Source organism: Periplaneta americana, chromosome 11 (genome assembly GCF_040183065.1).
Source record: "Periplaneta americana isolate PAMFEO1 chromosome 11, P.americana_PAMFEO1_priV1, whole genome shotgun sequence".
Lineage (NCBI taxonomy): Eukaryota > Metazoa > Arthropoda > Insecta > Blattodea > Blattidae > Periplaneta > Periplaneta americana.
In genome coordinates, this window is record NC_091127.1 from 120,934,758 (window position 1) to 120,959,051 (window position 24,294).

The 24,294-nt window shown below is 32.5% G+C and overlaps 1 protein-coding gene across 4 annotated transcripts in view; it reads left to right on the forward strand.

Annotated features, from left to right (window-relative positions):
• The first annotated feature begins 7,364 nt into the window (after positions 1 to 7,364).
• LOC138709298 (facilitated trehalose transporter Tret1-2 homolog) overlaps positions 7,365 to 24,294 on the forward strand; it is a 51,882-nt gene continuing 34,952 nt past the window's right edge. For 2 of the 4 annotated variants that reach the window (XM_069839970.1, XM_069839966.1), the window contains exons 1-3: positions 7,495 to 7,552; positions 11,206 to 11,350; positions 15,076 to 15,211. In XM_069839970.1, coding sequence (XP_069696071.1) covers positions 11,213 to 11,350; positions 15,076 to 15,211 — 274 coding nt within the window. In that variant the 5' untranslated portion in view covers positions 7,495 to 7,552; positions 11,206 to 11,212. Of the gene's footprint in view, positions 7,553 to 11,205; positions 11,351 to 15,075; positions 15,212 to 24,294 lie in introns of all 4 variants that reach the window. The other 2 variants (XM_069839968.1, XM_069839967.1) reach the window with 2 other exon arrangements.

Here is a 24,294-nt window from a genome sequence, read left to right on the forward strand (position 1 = left end):
AGATTGCTCATCCCTATGTTAAAATCTGTAGCACTTTCAAGAGAACAACCGCCAGGATCGCCACCCGTCCGCCATAAACGAACATGAGATGGCAATACAGTAGCTAATGCAATTCAAATGGGAGTTATGACGTAACTCCTCATGTTAACAACTAGTTGGCAGCATAGTAAACCTGACAAAAGTTGTTACCTTCAAAGTCAATAAGGCCGAGCAATCTGGATATATATGATTTAGGGTAGTATGTTCTGGTCACGAGACTTAATCATACTTTGTCATTTCGGGATTATTTCCATACTTATCTCTTTACTTTGCTTCAAATAGTAGTCGAACGTACTTCTCCTTGTATCTACATCCGAATCGAAATACTTCAGTAATTCGAGCTTTATGTGAAGAAGAGGGAAAGACTTGTTTGAATTTACGAGTCAAACACTTTATATTATTTGTTCCAGGTCTATAATATTCCGTTCGCTCCCATTCTTTCACTATATAGGCCTAAGACTTTCCGTTGCTTTACAATCTCTAAAACATAAAAACAACAACTGTACACTAGATTCTTGATAATCCGGCCCTCAGTAATCCGCCTTCTTTCCTTAATGCAGATATTTTCTGAGGAACTTATACCCGTGCCATGTGTTATATTTTATTACCTATTCACCTACATTATATACGTAACTATAAATGCGCCGGCCATGTATGGAACTTGTATTTTCGATTATAAGTGCAAGTGGGGTGATTGGCGGAGCTCATAACATTAAATTCAATTACATTTTTAAACACTCTCAGTAATCCGACATTCTCGCTAATCGACACACATCTGTCAAGGAATGGTCGGATTAGCAACGATCTACTGTATTTTGTTAACCCCTCTACAGTCCTGTGAGCAATGCGACCGACCTGAGTTCACTGTACATTTTCCAACCATAATTTTGATAATTAATTGCATCTAAAATTATGGACACACTCGTAGCCTTCCTTCATTTCTGATGATAGTCATTTGCCATTATGTAGGAATGAATATGCTGTTTCAGTGACAATTTTTATTTAAGTTTTCTGAATAGTTATTATTATTATTATTATTATTATTATTATTATTATTATTATTATTATTATTATTATTATTATTACATATAGTCTTGTCGTAAGCAACCAGTAGGTTACTATAGACATTATCAACAATAAACACAATAAAATGCAAAATATAACATACTAGTAATACGTAGTAACATCTACTAAAACATATTACACTATGTGGCTCTAAAAATTAATTTAAAATATAAAAAGGAGGCTCAATAAGCGATTTTTGCAGACCTATTTCCATCTTGAAATTAAAAAGAACGCAACTTTGTGAGACTACTGTGATAATTTGTTAAATAAGACAATGACAATCTAGTTGTACTAGTTTTTAGATTCTGACAAGCAGACATTGAGTTCCATAAGGTGATAATTTTGCCTTGTAGGTTACCTATAAAGAGTTAATACAAATATATAATTATTAAGATTCTTTTTAATAGTCAATAGACATCTAAAAATGTATACATTAACAACAGTTGAAATACCTTCCTTTTTAAATAGAGGTATACAATGAGCATCATATTCCGTGGCAGCCAAAATACTTATTGTTTTTTCTTGCACTTCCTACGTCAGCTCTTGTCCACTTCTACATTATTTCACTTTGCACGAAGTAAAACTGCAAATTGCACCGGATAACACCACTGCAAATATAGACCGACAACACTATGCGTGCGAAAAATGAGTCCCAATATATCTTATCTCAATTAAAATAAAAGAAAGGAAAATATAAGCATGAATGAACTGCCATGCAGTCCAATAATTTTTTTAAAATATGATTTGCTACACTGAACGTCATGTTAAGTGTACAATATCAATCCTTCGACAGTTACGCCTTTACATATTTGCTTAAGTCCTGTACTACGTCTTCCCACATTTCTTTCTGTAACACAGCGCTTTTATGCAGCTCATTCCTTCATTCATTTATTCATTCATTCGTTCGTTCATTCATTCATTTATTCATTCATTCATTCGTTCGTTCATTCATTCATTCATTTATTCATTCGTTCGTTCATTCATTCATTCATTCATTCATTCATTCATTCATTCATTCATTCATTCATTCATTCATTCATTCGTTCGTTCGTTCATTTATACATTCATTTTTCATTCATTCGTTCGTTCCTTCATTCATTCATTCATTTTATTCCATAGATCTTACATGAGCAATGAAGCTTTAAGATGTGGAACAAGTCAAAATTTTACAATATTACAATTACAATTTTTACAAACTTTTACAGTTTTACAATTTAGTAATTTTCTACAATTTTGTGCAATTTTTTACAATATTTTGGCGAGATGTAGTAAGATGAGGTGAGGTCCGAGGTTTCGCCAAAAGATTACCCGGCATTTGCCTTTTGGTTGGGGAAAACCTCGGAAAAACCCAACCAGGTAATCAAATCAAAGGAGTTGATGTCGAGGACTCGCCATAGACCATCCGGCTTCAGTCCCACGGCTGGGGAAAACCTCGGAAGAAACCATTCAATGAGATCAAAGGGGGATCCAACCCAAGCCCGAACGCAGCTCCGGATCAGCAGCCCAGCGAGTCTGCCAACTGAGTTACATCGATGGCTCTACTAAAAATATGCAATACATAGCCAATCAGATTATGAAATTTACAAACTCAAACGATCATTCATCAGTTGAGCTATATGTATAATACTAAACAAGTAAATTAATTAAATTTAAGGCATAAACAATTCAATCAGTTGTGATATACAAAAACTGATAACACATATCATGCAAACTACTTCAAATTACAAACACAAACAATTTATCAATAGAGCTATGCAGATTACTATTCAATTTAAAGCATATAAAATTCATCGGCCAAAACTATACAAACATATACAATACAAAGCAAGCAGATTAATTCAATTTACAAGCACACTTTCATTCAGCTATACAAATTTGTGCAATTAGTATCAAGTAGATTAATTCAATTTATAATCATAAACAATTACAGACTATTATATTGGATCATCGGATTGATTCCAAAGTGTCTGTCATTTGAAAAGATATGCCATATGTTTAAGCAACATTATCAGCCATAATATTTCAAACAAACAACAATGATTGAAGTAGTACATGAAAATCATTGTTGGCTGTCTGGTAGCTATCCTGGGAAAACAGATGTGTTCGTTCGCATGACGACACACACCCCTAGTTTCAAGTAATTGAACATTCTCATTCCAAAACGTGTTCAATCCAATTTTGTGAAAGGACTGGGCAAGTTTTTGTTTGCACTACTAGTCTAGGACAGAGCGAGTTTTCAAGTGACATCACAATAACACAACTTTTTAGATACCCCAAGGTTTTCCGTTGTTTTGGAAGAAAACATGTTTAACATATAATGATAGATGTCCCTAACAAAATATATGCCTAAATCATAAAAATGGCCAAATGGACTGGGTCCAGTTATGGGATCAGGGTCTTCAATTTATTTTGTAATTTTTCAGGCAGTTCTTAAGCTTTTTGAATGCAGAAGTAAACTAGTCTCTGCGAACAAAAGGTTTGGTGCCTGCAATGTCACGCCGCTTGTGTATGACATGTCATATTTTTATACCTGTGGAAGTTATATACTGTCAAGGCGAAGAGAAAAATTACTGACACCTAAAATATTGATAATTTAACATTATTATCTTGGTGTAAAAATAGGTAACAAATACAAATCATACAATACAGTGTGTGTAATATATGTAATGTGAACATGAATCATGTAGTTCAAAGGAAAATGGAGGTCATTAGGTTTTGGTGTTTCCATAGTCTGACTTCAGACTCTAGATCATTGAATTTTTTTTTATTTTAGTTTGGTTATTTAACGACGCTATATCAACTACTATAGGTTATTTAGCGTCGATGAGATTGGTGATAGCAAGATGACATTTGGCGAGATGAGGCCGAGGATTCGCCATAGATTACCTTGCATTCACATTACGGTTGGGGAAAACCTCGGAAAAAACCCATCCAGGTAATCAGCCCAAGCGGGCATCGCACCCGCGCCCGAACGCAACTTCAGACCGCCAGGCAAGCGCCTTAACCGACTCAGCCACACCGGTGGCTAGATCATTTAATGGATTGTTATTTTTGCATATGTAAAACAGTAAAAATTGACATTCATGACATATTTCTTTATAGTGATGATGTGGTAGTTCCACTTTTCCCTCAGAAGCTGGAAAGAAGAGGTTCATCAGAATGTGACCTCCTTTAGGAGTCGAGAGTACGTAGATATGAAACAGCCAAAACTCCCTGTCACACCAATAGTTTATACGAAGTGGACAAGATGACTTAGTGAAATTTGGATCTCCTAATACAGAAATTAAGCAGTACTGTTAGGGTATCGACTAAAAACGTATCATGTCAGAGAGATAAAAAAAGATAGTTTATACATTTCGTTTCTAAAATGTGTGAATTTGTGAATTGTAACAACATAGAGGTTTAATTAATTCACTTGGCATTGGATATGTTTCAATTGATTGGAGATATTTGTTGAAATTTCTGTGACAAGTCTTAACGAAGATCTGCTTAATAATAATAATAATAATAATAATAATAATAATAATAATAATAATAATAATAATTATTATTATTATTATTATTATTATTATTATTATTATTATTATTATTATTATTATTATATAATTATTATATAATTGAAGCGGTGAGATCAATAACCATTCAAGTCCATTTACGCAAGTTTCGAGAAAAATACAAAAAACTTTTTTTATTTCTTACCTAATTATTGTTTTCTGCACCTAATATTTCTGGTTGTTTTAGAGATCAAGACAAAGTAGTATACTGACTTTTAAAGTCGTAACATTTGTGGAAATATCCAAAATTTAATTTAAAATTTGCAAAAAATGAATGGGCAAAAGTGGACTTCAATGGTTATTGATCTCACAGCTTCAATTATTATTATTATTATTATTATTATTATTATTATTATTATTATTATTATTATTATTAAAATTTATTTACGGGGCAAATGCTAATTTGGATTTCCCGGTCTTTCATAGAGTCAAAAACCCTGATAGAACTGATAATCCGGCATAAAATAAACGTGTTAAACACTCCTGTTTGTATTTCAACCAACATTTAACGAAGAATAATAAAAATAACGTGTTACACTCCTGTTTGCATATTTCTTTACTAACATATGTGTTGTCTTTGTACACATGCATATCAATTCAGAGACTAGCATAAATAAACTAACCTTTTTGGATTCATGCATACTATTAACTTTACGTAAATAATACAAAAACAGAATAGCACACTTTGTTCAAAACCTAAATTATTAGTATAAATTAAGAATATTCTTCAAACTTCTCACCACTGTACACAGCTCCACAGAATGATACTATGCGTTGTTTATGTGAACTGCGTATCGTTTGTAGCAAGAGGAGCAAGGCGAGGCGCGGACGACATCTATACTCCTCGTTGTACTCAACTGGAATCTGATGAATCTAGTTTTGGTACGAACTTCCTACCTATGGTTATTATTCACTAATTCAATTTTTATTACCTAGACTGTATTTCTTTCTTAAGAAATATGTTTAAAATATATCATCGTTTATTTTATGGAAACCTCCTGCGTGACGGTACAGCAAATGCTTTTTCAAGAGGAAGAAAAAATTAATGAAATATCAATAAGATACACTGATCCTCGATAATGTAATTTATGTTCACCATATTCACCAACGTTTTCTATGGAATTATTTCTTATTTTTGTTTACACCAACTGATTTTTAATTAATTTTTTCTTCTTCTTAAAAATTATATTGTATACTATCACATAGGAAATTTCATAAAATAAACGACGATATTTTGTAACTTGTAGACTATAAATTCAGGGATTAGCAGGAAGAAGGGCGTAATTCGAATCACGACAGTTATCCGTAAAATGGCTTTATGCGTTCTTTGGCGGCATTCATACCAACCACCACAATATTATGCCTCTACTCCCAATAGATTGCAATAGAGAGGTATTATTTAATTTCGCCAGTCTTCCATCTCACTACTGTGGTTCGAGTACCGGCGAAGGTAATTGCAAGAGTGTTCGCGGTGTCTGACGAATGTATGATCTATCCTACATTTTGCCTAATTGAAGCGAATATAACCTTTCTGATGTTGAAAGTATCAGTAAAAATGAATTGCATACGGAAATGTAGAAAACGGAAACGGTTAACAAACTATGAAAGAATAATCTAGCAAGCGACGACGAAATTACGGCAAAGCTTACACAAGTCAGTCAGGAAATATGGTGAAAGCAATTCAATATTACTATTTATTTTTGTCAGTGGAGAATTAATATAAGGTACTAATAATATAGGCGTATGCAGTGCAGTAAAATGTTAGATGTAGGCTAGCAGTCAGTCATTTAGGAACAGGTTAACAGCAAATCATTTAAGCCAATTGCTGCCAGAAGAAATATGAGATGTCTACAGAGGAACAAGCCATTTTCAATTTAGGATTTTGGGAAACTTGAATCAAAAACCAAAAGGATACATTTCTTACGGGATATTTGGAGAGGAGGACCATTCAAACAACTGTAAAATCACAGCACCGAGAATGTTCTTGAGCAACAGTGTCATGACTGAGAACAATTTTTATGCAAGTCCTTTATTCCGTCATTGTTTAAAATATCTAAGAAACGAGTGATAACTATACAAAATATAGTGAAACTAGGTGACTGTAATGACAGATATGAGAGGCAAACACTCCAAACGGCCTCACACGATTCTAGATGAGTGGTATAGTGTTTGTAAGCCTATATTCTAGGTAATTTCAGCTAAAATAATAACGTGAAATAAGTGGGTTTAATTATTTTTAATGTTGTGATAACAATTTAGTACACGAACATATTATAGTAACTTTTTTTTTGTACAACGTACATTGTAATTATCTTCATTATTTTAGTATAGACCTATATCTAGCCTTTCCTATAGAAATATTAAAAATATAGAAAAGTTAGCAGTATTGCAGTATTTTCTTCTGTGGAAGAAGGACGTAATTAAAAAAAATTGAATGCTTCATTCTCGTACAATATTTAAACATTAACCATGGGACTCATTGTAATCACAAGAGAACGTGTTACCCTACAATATACAGTATATGAATAGTGTCATATTCCAGGAAGAGACGCTGGGTACAGGTAGTTTTTGTTGATTATCTCAAAACTATATTTTCTGAGTTACGCCCTTCTTCCACCTAACCCCTCAATTGTATATACAGTGCCTATCAGGCATGTATGTTTCAGTTCTTTTTCGTTGGTGTGACTTATTCCATATTCCGTTGTCCTTGCAAACATGCATATCAATTCAGAGACTAGCATAAATAAACTAATCTAATCTTATAAGTTCCCTAACATTTTACTTTCTCCTTAAAGCGTCGTCATGAAAACAACGTTCATTTCAGTCACTGTAAGTAGTTACTACATTCAACGACCAGGTAATTTCCTTCTAACACATGTGGCTTTATTATAGAGGTGAATAATATATATTATTCTTTTATGTTTTAAATGTTCCCATTTTCTTCTGTAACTTATTAATTAAGTATCGAAAAAAGAAAAAGGAGTTTTCCAAGTTAACCTTTACTTTCATAAAATTTTTCAGTATGCATTTATATTAAATATTATAGGATTAGTAACCAAGTTTAATATACTTCTTTAGCAGGTATATCAAAACCAGGTAGCAATTTTCAGCTTAACTTTTCGAAATTAACAAATAATTTATGATATTATCTATTCCCTTAATATCTACAGACGTAAAGCTGTTTAACAATGTAGTATGCAATAAATTACAATTTTTTTTTCAGAATTATGCTTTGTCACGTATCTAGTAATTTTATATTTTCAAATCTATGAATATAACTTAATACTGGTTGTCATTGTGATCTTTTCCCAGTAGGTATATCTTTCATAACTATGTTGGCTTTAATTGCTTGTGATGTTACCATCAAATGTTAGTATTATAAGTAGGGACCGTACTTTGCCCCACGAGGCAACAAGGTTAAGTATTACTGGAGTCTTAAGTGGACCACGTGCTTGCATATGATAGCGAAGTACTTGACTGGCTGATCACGCGACAATTTGGACAGAACAGAACATGAACCACTTTATCAATTGAATCGGTCATTGCAAAAAGATCATGAGTCAACTTTTTTACGAAAATGAGTTATTGATTGAAAATTGTGATGTAGGGGTAGCCCGACCAGTCTATGTAAGAAGATCATGAATATACTTTCAAACAGTGCTGAAATCGAAGCTTGAAATTTCCACTTCTTGCAGAAAGGTCATGAGTCTTTGACTCGTGACCTTTTTGCAATGACTGACTTTAAATCTGTAGTCTATATTCAAAATGTTCATTCGCGGGAATTACGAGTGTTCCCTGTATCCTTTTCAATTCAACTTGAATACCCATATTTGAAGGTAAGATTTTGTTGTGGAAAGATGTCAGAATCCGATTCTTCAAGTTTTACCAGCTAAAATATGTAGTTTCCCATCTTGTAGTCTGTCAAGCGAGCTGCAATAGCAGAATTTGTGGTTCACCGTAGAAGGTCCAAAAAATTGTATGCCAATATTAATAAAATTTCTGAACTTAGTCTAAAAGGGATTAATGTTTGTGGATTGACTTTTGATTTTATGCAAAATTTTCTGCTGCCAAATATTCCTGTATAGAACATTTTTTTATTTCAGACAGTTATGTGTTTGGCATACATAATCAGAAAACTAATCTCTCACACTTTTATGTTTATCATGAAGAAGAAGCACACAAAGGTGAAAATGACGTATATGTTCATTTCTGTTTCATTACATCCAGAAGCATATTCCACATAATGTAACTGAGCTGCATCTGTTGTCTGACAGGTGCGCCGGTCAAAATAAAAACAACACAATGATCAGCTTTTGTTTATTCACTGTAACAACAAAGTGATTCCAAATTATATAACGTCATTCTTTCCAATAAGATATCACCTACCAAAGAACAGGGATTCTGGGACTGTAAAGAAACTGATAAAAAGTTATGATAGAGTCTATCTACCTAAAGAATATGATATAATTAAAAAGGTGTCATGTAAGTTCTCAGTAGAAATCATTGATGCTGTGCCTGTACTGGACTTAAGCGATGTTGGTCTGTTTATTACAAGAAGACTTTTCTCTTTGAATCAAGTATGGGAAAAATTCCCAAGGTACATAAAATGTCTTTTTCTCCTTCTAAGTCGATAGCGTTTGAATACAACTCAAGCTGCCCTGATCAAATAAAAACTTAACAGTTCATCGATGGTGCCGGCATAGAGAAATTCAAACTCCTTCACAGTTACAACAAGAATCCTGTACTTCCTACAGAGTTGGCTTATCCTTCAAAACAGATGCCTATCAATGAAAAAAAAAAATGGGAAAATTCTTAAGGTGAAGAAATATATATATTCCAGCTGAGTATACAGAGTTTTACGATCAACTTCAGGAAAGGCCAAGACAAGGAAGAAAAGAAATTGAAAATGATCAGGAGGACTAAAAACAAACAAACAAACAAAAAACTACTTTTTCAATCTATCTTCTATCCAAAGTGTGTAGAGTTTCATTAGAGTTCATTCTTGTTCTAAATAAAACACAGCTATACAGGGTGATTCACGAGGATTTACCGTCCTTTACAGAGCTTATTTCCGAAGACATTCTAAGCAAAAAATATCACATAAACATTATAATTATTACATTAATATTTACAATTTAAATTATTTACACTATGTACTTTATACTGCGATATTTTTACTATTTAAACTACCATAAAATGTAGCCTACATTGATCACACATTATTTACACTTTTAAGTATAGTGTTGTGTATTGTAGTGCAAGCTATTTTATTTAATAATACTATAGCCTACTTATTTCGTAAATAGTGTAAATAATGTTTGATCAACGTGAACCTACTTTCTTTATGATAGTGTAAATAGTAAAAATAGCCCATTTTAGAGCACAAACTGTAAAGGGGCTGTCAGATATGACTACTTTCAAAAGCCAGTTCTCAGGACGACTGCTTTTTTATTATTGCGATTCCTTGCTAACTAATGTAAGTTCACTCTTAGCATAGAGACTACAACATGTTCATAATGATGTGTGCATACGATTCATCTGCAATACTCGTAAATTTGACCATATAACGCCTTTTCTCCAGTTACTTTCATGGGTGCGTCTGAAAAAACGAAGAACATTACAGTCACTTTCTCTTTTATTTAGAATCATGCATATTTCTACTACGCATTATCTGCTAACGCGCTTTCAATTTCTTACAACTCTTCGAAACCGGCATCAAGCACTTCTTTCTATCCTTAATTACAAAACATCTTTAAACTCATCGTCCTACACTGTAGAAATACCTTGCCTCTGGAATTAGTTACCTAATGACGTCAGGGACTGCCGGACTTAATCACAATTCAAAATTAAATAGGAAAATTTTATCTAATTTAACGCTTTTTAGGTATTGCTACAAGTGTTGATTTGTGTAGTTTTTTTTTTACTCTAGATTAAAATTGCAAGTTTGTTGTTTATGTTCGTTAATTAGTTATGATATAATTAATTATGATACTTAACTACTCCTCTAAAGCTTGTATGAATGCAACGTGTGCTTATTTTTGTGTGGCTTTAATTTGTTTATAGTAACTTTTCTTTTTATTTCAATTATTGCATTTGTACCTGATGGTTTTAACTACATCAGAATAAATAAATAAATAAATAAATAAATAAATAAATAAACAAATAAACAAATAAATAGATAAATACATAACTTAGGTGTATATTAGTAATTACGTCATCTTGGTGACACTGTAGAATTAACTAGAAATTGTATAATTATACTACTCCCTACTCCATGTTAATTATTTCTGGATATGTCTCGTGGGAATTACATATGAAAAAATATATTATCATATAGTGCTGGAGAAATAGCTTTACACATTTAAATGATTATATTATTGGTTCAAGGGATCCTGGAGACATGTACATCCATGTAAATATTGAAAAATAATTTTTACACTATCGTAATAATATGTCATTACTTAAATTTCGTTTGATGAAAGAGTTACAATAAGTAAGCGTTCACATTCACCACAATAACATGAATCAATACTTTAAAATTCAACAGGATAAACATGGAAGTTCTCAAACATGTGGAATATAATAGCGAAAAACAAGTGACTTCAATAAACAGTGATGAGTGTGAGGTAGAATCTTCAAGTTCTACGAAGGAAAAAGAAATTGTCTTCATCGCTAGACCACTGTTTCCACAGGTAATAATAATCATAATCATATCTATTATATTAATAACCAGTATCAAGTAATATGGGTACTGTTAAAACCAATTTGTAATTACAATATACTAACTATGCAATAAGATAGAACCATTATGAATATGATATGATGATATGATATATATTTCTTCACAGCACTTCTTTACATGCAATGGTGTACCTCACATTTCTGTATCCGGTGCCACCATTAACATATTATTGCAATAACACATTATTTGCAGTACACGTCTACACAAATACTCCCAAATACACTATGTACCTCTTTTGTTCCTTGGTCAATCTCCCCTACATTTCAATTGATATTCTCTAATTGTTCATTAATCCTAATATATTTAGTAATATTGTATACTCCTTTCACACCCCCCTTTTTCCTCTAACTACTATTCACTAAAATCTCCATTTCACTTTTTCTCTATAAATTATCATATTGAATTATTTGTCCTATTTGTTCTTTGACCTTCTATTCATTTACTATTCCAACATCCAAATATTAGTACTAATTTTATGCTGTCACTTGTTCACTTCTCTTAACCCTTTCTCACTATTTTCACTCATTCCTATTTGCGCTCACTTCCTCTTTCTCACTATTCTGCTTACACCTAATCCATTGTCACTATTCTCACTTCCTATAAATACATTTTATTCTACACATCTGCTTATACACTTTCTCTCTCCCCTATACTTCTCGATCTTTTCCAGTTTCACTTTACTTGCACTTTTTGATCACATCCTCAATTTTTTTTTTTTACACATCTCAAATATCTCTGCTAAATCCTCAACTGTCGCAAGTTCTGACCTTTCATTACTATTCGTCTCTGCCTTATTTCTGTCTTTGTCTTTCTTTCTATTTATTTCTTCTTCTATTCCTCTTTTATTTTTCCGCCCCACGCTTTCACTTTCACATACTAGATTTCCACTTACACTTGCACCCTTATTCTTTACACTATTTCCTTCCCTGTCACTTCCCGACTCTTGGTTTCTCTTTTTATCACCCCTCGCCTTTTTTCTAGCGCCCGTGTTGTTTGTTCCGTTATTGTCAGCATTGCTTCTGGGGTGCGCTAACCTTACCGCCATCGTATGGAGATTAGGAATCCGCTTAAGCTGCACGATCACGTTACTGTTTTATTATGAATATAATAAATTTGCCTGTAAAGCTAAAAACTCATCAAAACAATAGAATGGCTTAGCCACGAAGCAAGAATACAAATTTCGAGAAACGTTATTAGCTTGTAATTGAGGAACGTTTTGAGGTTGGTAATTTATTTAATAAATTGATACCTATAACATAGTAACTTTGCCTACATATTACAAATCTACACTTAGAAACTTCGATTTTGTGTGTTATGCTTGTTTATATCAGAGTTTGAGTCATGAGTATATTATTTATGATAACTAAATTTGATATAATAAGAAAAATGTATTCCTATACAGATTGGCAACAGTTAAAATATGTAATCTTTCAAACTAGGATCTGCAGTGACTTCTGTTAGATATTTCAGTCATTATTATTGTAGCTTTTATTCGTAAAATAAGAATTTCCTTAATATGATAACTGTTTCCCTGTATTAAAATATCATAACCAATTACACTATGAAAGTAAAAAGCACAATAAAATTTTAGTATCCAGTCATTAGATACTATATAGGTTTACATTTAATTAATTTTCTCAAAATATAATTAACCATAGATAATGATTTACATAAAATATTTAATATGAAAGTCTCATGTTAAAAATTTATCAGTATAAGTACCTACAAATTTTACAATTTAGACCACATTGTGGACTAAATATATTTTTGTAACTAAAAATTTCATTTTGAGTTCTATCGAAATTAAAAATATATTTCAAGCCATTGAGATACTTGCATAAACTACCAACTTCTCTTGTAAGACATTGAATATTCGCATTGTTGTTAATATAGGTTATATCATCAATGTATAATTTTGTTTTTGTTGTATTTGAAGAGATAATGTATTTATGAAATCGAAAAGATTGTAGCTAAAAATAAACTGGATTCATTATCTAGTAAATTGTAAAATAATATCACGAACTTTTCGAATTTGGTAAATTATAGCTCACGTCTGCCACAATTAGAATATTACTAGTGGCTTGTGCAGCAAATGCTGCAAACTAAGTTCATTAAACGTTCAAATAAACATTTTTCAGATTTATTTTCAATGAAGAATACCAGACATTCGGAAAGTTATTTGCTTCCATAACAATGAAAGATACTCTCTCTTGAGCCATTACTGAAGAGAACCACGCATATAAATATCTACATCACACCGCCATTAAGTATATGAAAAATATCCAACCCCACTTGATTAATAATTATAAACATATTTGATTTTTAATAATATTATTATCTTACGTAAGTTTTATAGATTTCAGTAACATATACTATATATACTATATAGTGGCCACTCAGTAAAATAAAGAAATCAAAATCTAATTAAAGTTATTCTCTATATCTACTTATATAACTCCAAAACGGTTCACTTTCATATCATCAATATAGCATTAATATGTATAATTAATGAAAAATAGTCACATCATTGCATTAACTACAAGAATATTCATTTCTAATGGTAATAACGTCATCAAACCACCTCAAGTTTGGTAGTTTTTAATATCCAATACACAGCTGTACCAATAAAATTACACACCACAGAATCTAACATATACATTATTTTTAGTAAGTTAATTTTTTAATAACCAATTTAATTTGAGCTCTAAATATGTCAGCATCCTTGCAGATCACGGCCTTCGTGTAATATTGTTTACTGTAGTATGTGTTTTGTTTTATTCTGAAATGCAACACGGCCGACTTGATGCTCGTTTCGCTTTTCCTTTACAAAAAAGCGAAGGGAATATCAAGTCGGCCGTGAATGCTATTAGCTAGTTCTCAAAACTGACGACAGATGGATTTTGTAAAATAGGAAAATTATGTTTAAAAATTGACATTTCACTGAAAACTACTATTTTTCCGAAAAACGTTGAGTTCCAAGCTTCAAGATGAGGGGTCATTTATTAAAATCCGTCCAGCAGTTTTCCCGTAATTTCCATTACCAGTTGAAATTATATATAGATAATATACTATAATCATTAGTTAGTTTGTTAGTCTCTTTGTCTGTCTGTGTGTCTGTCAGTCTCAGTCAGTTTGTTTCTATCTTTGTTCTTCTTTTCTGTCATTGTTTTTTCTTCCTTTATTTACTTCTTTCTTTACTAATTTATTTGTTTCTTTGCCCATTTATTTATTTCCTTTCTTACCTTTCTAACGTTTCTTACTTTTCTAACCTTATTTACTTATTTATTTATTTATTTACGTATTTATTTATTTATTTACGTATTTATTTACGTATTTATTTATTTACGTATTTATTTATTTATTTACGTATTTATTTATTTATTTACGTATTTATTTACTTACGTATTTATTTATTTATTTACGTATTTATTTACTTATTTACTTATTCATTTATTTATTTATTTATTTATTTATTTATTTATTTATTTATTTATTTATTTATTTATTTATTTTGGAATTTCTGACTGACATGAACTTCAATGGCTTTATTGAATGATATTTTCAAGATTTTTCCTTTGTGTACCAATGTAATTTTAGTACGATATATGTATACAGTTTAAGTACTTTTAATACAAAATGCTGCTGTTAAATTTCTTGTTCTTATTTTGTTGGTAGCTCGTGATGATGGCATGTATAAACCTGGGTTTCTTGGTATTCGGTATGGGTCTGAGTCATACCGCCGTGCTCATTCCTCGTCTGCAGGAAGAAAACAACACCTTCACATTCACCGACCAAGATATTGCTTCAATAGGTACATGTACAGTATATGCAAAAATGTTACCATGCAGCCTACGTTTGATATATTCATTTCCTCTTTTCTATCAAGAAACAGAATTGGTTTCAAACGATACAGAGACATTCTTCAGTAAGCCTTGTAGTTTATTCCTAGAATATTTAGCAATTGTCCCTTAACGTCACGTATTCGTTTTATCTTTCATTTAGAATATCCATGTATCGTTTCCGCTTCTACAGTGAATTTCCTTTAAATTTTCATTTTGTTTTGTGTCGATACATAATATCTCGATATTTTCCTGTATAATTATTTAAAATAAATTAATATCCATATTTGGGGTATACTTTAAGCATCTTGCGTTTAGGTAAGATCAGTGGCGGTTCCTCAGGGGAGGGAAGGGAGGAACGTCCTCCACACATTTTCTTCTTTTGAAAGTAAATACCAAATAAAATATGTGCCTTGAAATTCGAGGAAGATTCGATAATTTTTAAGTTCACAGCTACAAGAAAAACTCGGTTGACGCGCGCTCATGTGCTGTAGAAAACTGTGAGAAAGATGCGACATTGCCTTTGTAGAGGAAAGGCACTCCATTCCTGCTCTACTGCAGTTAACACACAGACAACAGCGCACTAGCGGCCAGAGAAAGAAGCAGACTTTTAAAGCAAGTAAATAAACGGAGAGGGAGGAGATCCTCCTCTGAATCAGTCATGGGCGGGAAATAGAAACCGACTGGTCGTGCAGCAAGCTCGCTACCGCTGCCACCTAACGACGTTACATTCAACCGGACTATAACACGTCATCTAGGAGCAGACACAACAATAACAGTTTTAACCCAAAGCTATGAAAGACACCATGTAAACATTTTTTTAAAATTATAAATCAAAAATATTATTCATTGCACTTTATATAGGCTACTATTCATGCTTTGAAACTTTCGTGAATATTTGAAAGTTAAAGTCGGGTTTATGTAAAACAAAGAGGAAGTCGTTTTACGTAGTAGGCCACTGAAATTCACTTTTATTCATTGTTTACTAGACAGGGCAACAACCAAGTTGTCAGTTTTGTACAAATATATTTGAAACTCAAAGTAGGTACTCCAAACTACATCATTTTAACATAAAAAATTAATCGGCTACCGGAAACTTTGAATAATAATGATAGTATGACTTTAAAAGAACTGACATTCTTCAAAAGTGTGCGATACTGAACGTGTAAATTGTACATGTGGCAACACAGACCACGTGGGTGGATGCAGTATTCTCACTTTCCTCAGATTATTTCCCATTTCCATTTCCGTAAAACGGTTCCGGTTACGAGTTAGTAGCTAGTCTCTTCCAACACGTGTGATGCTGTAGTGTGCTCGAAAAATGCTACGAGGTTGTGAATTTCCTTGTAATTGTTAATTTTTGTTAATTTGTGCAATTATTCAGCAATGAATGGAAGTGAAATCATAATATATTTTGGACAATTTAGGAAACTCAATTTACAAGAGCAGATTATTGCTATACAGAAGGGAAGGCCAACCCCAACACTACCTGGTCTTACATGTGTGCATGTAGGCTAATTTGTAGCATGTTTCATTCAAGAAGGTGTCATTTAGTGCTGTTAATTTCTTTTCTCCTCTTAAGAAACATGCAGAAGCCGCCACTGGGTAAGATATGAGTGTGGCAATTACAGCAAGTTAACGGTATATTTAACTAAAGAGTGATAATGCTACATGAGATAATACTGCAGTCAGATTGGCGAGGGCTATAGAATTACTCCAACTTTGCCTATCACAATTCTCACTGGATTTCGTAAATCAAACTTCCACTTGTTTTGATGCGAAACATTCAGTATTCATGATTAAGTATCGACAGGCATTCGTGAGATTTCTCTCGTCATTTAAATAGTAACCAAAATAAAGAAAGCGACAAGAACTAGGCTATAAGAAAAAATAAGATATGGCATTCTAGAGTTTCAGATATGGAAGAGGAAAATGTAAAATAGTTCGACATCTATAAGAAGAATTAATCTGCAAGTTCGTACAGTGGTGTTTTAAGCACGAAAGAAAAATATATTTCGTGAGCTTGAAACATACTTCTTCTACAACAGTCATGGAATTGAAAGAACAGTAAAGTAATTTTGAAATTTGAAATTATTTGCATTATAAATTTCATAATCATAAACAACGTAGGTAATGCAGTAAACAATAATGCAACTTCGTTAGTTAAGGAAAAAATAAATTGTAGTAAATAATATATTTGATATATTATGTGATTAGGTAGGAAATGAGACGTTTAAATTTGTAATATTTGTGAAGTTCCAGAGTTCGCTGTATTAGATATTATTATTAACGTTATTGTTTTTATTATTATTATTATTGTTATTATTATTATTATTATTATTATTATTATTATTATTATTATTATTATTGTTCTATAACCAGTATAACGAACCCTATTACACCCGAAGGCATATCATGTTTTAGATGAGAGAATAGGCCTATAGAGAATAGAGAGAATCACTAAAGTACCCATGAATGCGAAAGTGCTATATATAATGAATTGAGGTACGAAAGTTTAATATACAATACATATTAATCCACTGAGTTTCCACATACACTGAACTGAACTGTTGAATTATTATACAACGAATTTATTCACTGAAGTTCAATGTACGTACGCTATGTCGATGCACTGAAGTTCTATTTATATTACACATAAAAATAATGTAGTGTATTTTATACAATAAAATTGTATGTATGTATGTATGTATGTATGTATGTATGTATGTATGTATGTATGTATGTATGTATGTATGTATGTAGGTATGTAGGTATGTATGTATGTATGTGTGTATGTGTGAATATGTATGTGTGTATGTGTGAATATGTATGTGTGTATGTGTGAGTATGTGTGTAAGTATTTGTGTATGTACAATGAAAGTGAGATTTGTAACGTCTAAAATCAGTGACAGTTTAGGTTTCGTTTGTTTAGCTTCAGAAAGCAAATTGTCGTTATGTCAGATTATATTTGGTTTATTTAGGCTTTTGGTAGGCCTTGCATATATGCTTTTTTTTACTGCTTTCGTTTGCTTAAATTAGTTTATAGTTTATAGTAGTTGTTGAAACTGGTTTTAACGTATTTCGGGTTTTGGCGGTAACATATACATATACTGAATGTATCCACTAAAGTTGCTGGGTAACTTTCTGTACTGGACCCCGGACTCATTTCACCGGCATTATCACCTTCATTTCATTCAGACGCTAAATAACCTAGATGTTGATACAGCGTCGTAAAATAACCCAATAAAATAAAATAAATTCACTAAAGTTCTATATAAAGTTATACCACAGTCTAGTATATATAGTCACGAAGTTTGAGTTTGAGGGTGCTAGAAACAACAGACTGTAGTATTTCGCATTGTCTGTAATGAGGCAATGATAGCGATCCTAGTGGTTAGCAACTATCTATGGATGCATATTTACTACGTATTGAGCTTCGTGACTGTATGTACTAGACCAGGCATGTCAAAACCCTGCACATTGTGCAGTCGCATACATTGTGCACTGGTCTCTGTGCAACGTGCAGTTCCTATTCCCCTACCTGGAGGGAGTGAATCGGCTTGGAGGGGAACGCGACAGGGCTGTACATTACCTGCAATAGCTGAACAGCTTTGGTTTCAGTAACACAGATCAGTACGGGTGCTCATTGAACTGTGATTGTGAATGCGTTATGAAAAATATAGTAAGGAGTACACAGATATAACGAAGAAGAGAAATCACGAATCATATAACATAATTGTTATAATGTTTTCCTCAGCCAACAGTAATTATTTTAAAATGAAAGGCTTTCATCATCTCATGTTGACCTAATAATGAAGTGAGAATTTAAATCAGTTTAGTAAAGTTCTCAAAATATGATATTCGCCAGTTCTTATTTCTTAATCAGTACTCTCACGGCAAGAAAAACGTGACAAAAGCGTTATTTTGGAGTCTGTAATAACACAGCCATCAAAGGTTAGACGACTTACAACTTTTATTTGATGGGCTGATAAGTGATGAGAATAATGAATGAGGAATACATATGAAGCTATTGAGATTGTAAGGGATCGAACAAAGCAACTATTTGTAAGGCGGAAAAATCTTCTGGAAAAATATATAATGGCGAATTTTCCATGTTATATTATATTAATATACTTAAGTTAATAAATCTTTAAACCTGACATAAAGAAAATGTTCTCGCTTCACAGCTTGTGAACTACTCTTTTAACTCACTTCAGTAATGCTCCAAACTTGCTGATACTTGCTCTCAACGTTTCCCAAATAAACTATGTGTAAATTTAAATTTATGCTTAATTTATCAAATTTATTAATATCTAGCCGTACCCGTGCGCTCCGCTGCATCCGTTAGAAATAAATATAAAGTAATTACATAATTAAAATAGGACATTTGATCCAGGGAACATTCGTGTTTGATATAAGGATAAATCGTTTATTATGTTACTTAATTTAAATTGTGTTTGCATAATTAAAATGCGATCATTTTGATCCAGAGACCACTCATTTGGTCATAAAAATTATTTTAGGAAATACAGGAAACGAATATACAGAATAGCCTATCAAGTTTTCTGTGCATAAGAAGCTATTTTAATCTTACCTGTCCTCGATTCACTCAGAAGTTACTGTAATAACATTATAGCATTATGCCCATCTAGAGAAACTACACTTTCCAATAGTGAATTAATAATTAATTATACAAATCGGTTAATTTAGCTTCCGATATTACTTCATACAAACACAGAAACATTATCTGTAGGCTATCTTTCATAGCTTTCGATTGTTACTGTCCAAGGCCCCTTATAGACGAAGTCATTTGTTTTTTAATTCATTACACGGCCTTAGATGGCAGTTATTTTAATTTTAAAACTCATTTATCTCATTAAATATCAGTCCTATCAATATGTTTCAAGGAATAAAACTTATCGGAAATTATGTTTAAAGAATCTTTTGTTATGTAACATTTTTCACAGAAATCAATAATAAGCGAGATATTTCGATTTATTTAATTCAGGCCCCCTTATAACCCCCCTTTTAAATAATGTATTTTGAATGCCATATAGCCTAAAATCTAAGTTACAACGAACTTAATTTATATTCCAGCTTTCATCGAAATCCGTTCAGCCATTATAGCGTGAAAAGGTAACAAACATACAGACAGACAGACAGACAGACAAACATACAAACAAAAATTTCAAAAAATCGATTTTCGGTTTCAGGGTGATTAATTATATATGTTAGGACAAATTATTTTTGGAAAATCGAAAATTACCAGAAAAATTTCGGCTACAGATTTATTATTAGTATAGATAATAATGTGAATTTATATTAACATACAGTAAGGAAATGATTCCAGTGTAAAAGCCTCACAATGTCTTATTGCATATAATTGCGAGTAAAATATTGTCTTTAACATTTGTGCACCAAGGCTCCCAATAATGCTTGATGAACAATGAAAGAGTATTACTTTGAAATAATCAGTACCTACTACGTAAAATGAAATACTGTGTTCGTTTTTTGTTATTTCGAAATTACTGCAATATTTATACTTTCTTCAAATACTGTATACAAATCATGTAAGTTATTCTTTACAAACGACTGCTTTGTGAATTGTAACTGAGTAAGTCGATTGTTTCTTGTGTTACTATTATTGTCAAATATAGACACTGGCAATAATTGTGTTTTTTTCCTTCTGCTAAGTATGTTTATAATGTCCAAATGTCAATTTAATTGAACACAAGAAGCGCAGAACAGATTCTTGTACAACCCTCCGGCTAAGAACTGGTAAGAGCAACACGTGAATGACGCAATCTGCACAGACCGACGTTCTGCGCACACAAACTGCACATTCGGTGTCTGATTCTGACAAGCCTGTAGTACTAGACTGTGCTGATACCCTGCGTTGGTTGAGCGGTCAGACCTCCAGCTTTTCACGCAGGCGGCGCGGGTTCAAGTCCCGGTCAAGTATGGGATTTTTGAAATCCATAATAATAATAATAATAATAATAATAATAATAATAATCTTTATTGTCATTGAAAGAAAAACTTCACTATAGACATTGTCAAATGTTACAATCTTACTGCAATACATTTCATAGATTACAAAATAAAAATTTAATTATAAAAACAATGTAGATATTTATCAAATTACATAATATAAAGTTAAATGTACTATATTTACTAGATAAAAGACAGTATCAAGTACTAATTGCCATATGTTTAATAACTAATTAAGAATACTACTAACAGAGGCTAATAATAAACTTAAAAAATGCAACATAAGGTAGTGCAATTTGCTCTGTTCATTAGTACATTGAAATTTAAATGTAAATTGATTTACCGCTAGGTTTCATTTAAAATCTCATTATTAAAAAAATTAAGAAACAACAACCATAACATTTAAAACTTTTAAAACTGCATTGTTTAAAAATGTATGTCAATTTCAAAGAACTCGTTTATTGAGCAAAGTGGGTTTTTAATTAACTAACTGTACAATTTTGTTTTATAAATTTGAACAGGAAGGAGTTGAATGTTTATAGGGAGCTTATTAAATAATTTGATTCCAATCAATTTATAGTATTTTTTTGTCACACTAAGTCTACAAAGTGGATAATCTAATAATTGCCTATTCCTCGCTGTATGATTGTGTACCTCACTTCTCATAGTGACACTTGTGGTGGACAAGGTCGCAGTTGGGATTTTTCTCCTGGTTCTCCCATTTTTTCCCGTGTTAGGCATCTACATCATTCCATTTCTCCATTTCATCATTCCATAGCATTCTGCGATCGCCGACTGGCGACGCACGGAGGGGGCTGGCCTAGGGATGAGGAGGGTTGCCTTCTTGAAACCTGGCTACGCGCCTAGCTTGAGGGTTAGCGCAATAGATCGCACCAGGTTGGAGTGCTGAGCCATAGTGCCTCACTCCCGTAAATTTCATTACATTTCATTCTATGTAAACTGAATTAATAAGGGTTAGAAAGATTTTATGCGACTTTATTCTAAAATAGAGATTGTAAGGGGCTGGAGAATGTGTACTTCGAAAGTCAGATTTGAATTCAATTTATGTCTCTGTCAGTAGAATAAATGACATTCAAATAGATATGTCTCACTGCTTGGGTCGTCTCTTCCCACTTACATTTTCTTACTCTCTTTATCTTCAATCTTATAAGAAACTTTCCAAATTTACCGTGGATGCACGTTATAATTTATAAAAGGACAATATTTTATGAAGCATACAATATTATTATCATTCTATATTATTATTATTATTATTATTATTATTATTATTATTATTATTATTATTATTATTATTGGCATTCAAAGAAATATACAAATTGAATTTTTCTCAATAATGTTGTCCACACTTTTAGCTAATATTCGACATTAATAGTAATGAATTAAGATGAATGTGCCACATGCTATTCTGTTATATTGTTAAACAACTGCTTCAGTATATCACTTTTGCATATATTATGTAAATAATGGAATTATCTTGTCATGTTCTGAAAAACAAGTCGTACGCCAGAAGAATTGAGTAACCAGCAGGCAGTGCGCCTTATACTTATAAATGGCTTTTATTAAAACCAGATATTCATTGCCCCCTCACACGAGCCCGCCATCGGTCCCTATCCTGAGTAAGATTAATCCATTCTTTGCCATCATATCCCATCTTCCTCAAATCCAATTTTATACTTAATAAAATTATTTTGCATAATTTTGACTAACAGTCTCAATTCCGTAGTTACCCAAACAGTTCCTCCAATGTTAGAATAAGTAAAAGTAAAACTTTTAATTCAATTTATATGTTCAATCAATTAAAAAGAATGTCCATACTATGAAGCTAAGTAAATTTAAATCTGTTCTTAAAATATAGCTTCTTGATAATCCGTTTTACAATACTAATGAGTTTTAAATTCTAATGTACAAGGCGCATCCAGAAAGTAAGTTTCCCGATTTTTTCCCCTTGAAAGTAAACGTAATTAGCCGTGTCAATTGCGCATGCGTAACAGATCTATGACGTATCAATCATATGCCAGCCGGACAGATTCCGCCTGGTGCCAGTAGCATGGCAGCAGTGATCCGAAATGGAAGCTCTTATTCCTTATCCCGCCGCCTGCGAGGTTCGGTCGGTGATAAATTTCTTTAATGCACAAACACACACCCTCTCCCTCCCTCTCCCTCTCCCTCTCCCTCCCTCTCTCTCTCTCTCTCTCTCTGGCAACGACGAAGAGCTGAAGACGTCTGTCACACACGGTTCTATTCCCAGGCGGCAGAGTTCTACGACAGAGTGATACAAAAGTTGATCCCACGATACAAGTGTCTCAATTCTGAATGTGGCTATGTTGAAAAATAGCTGAAACATTGCTGTAGCTGTTGCCAATAAATGTTTTCCTGAAAGTGTGTGTTCTCTTTTTCAAAAAAAAAAAAAAAATAGGGAAACTTACTTTCTGGATGCGCCTCGTGTATCTTGTTTATTAATTCTTGTCATATAACTTCAAGCGTCCTATAAACTTATTACAGATAATAGGCCTACTTCTTAGAATAGAGTCAAATTTTAGATTTAACAAAGATGAATTTGAAAGCAGTATGATGAACAAAAGTAACAATGCCTTTAAAGGTCCATAATAAATTAATGTCCTGAACCGTAGCGTCATGGTTTACCCCAGGACTCGCGTTACGGAATGCGCACAGGTTCGAATCTAAAATTTATTAAAGATTTGAACAGAATTTGGCTCTGTTCCATCAAAAAATACTTCGCAATCAATATCGAAATGCTTTCTCCGGTACTGAGATGAGTGAAATTCAGCTATCGGCAATAATCAGTGTACAAGATTAGGAAGAACAACAAAAGCATAAAGACACCGAGCTGCAGAATTTATTGCAAGCCAAAACAGGACTGAATATTCAACTAGTCCGAGTCGATGACTCACAAAGCACACTGTTCAGTGATATATCCTGTGGAAGGACGCGGTCTCATATCCTACGTTATTATGGAAACGTCTGTTTGATCAGATACACAACGTTTCACATCCGAGCGTGAGGATGACCAGTGAAGCGATCC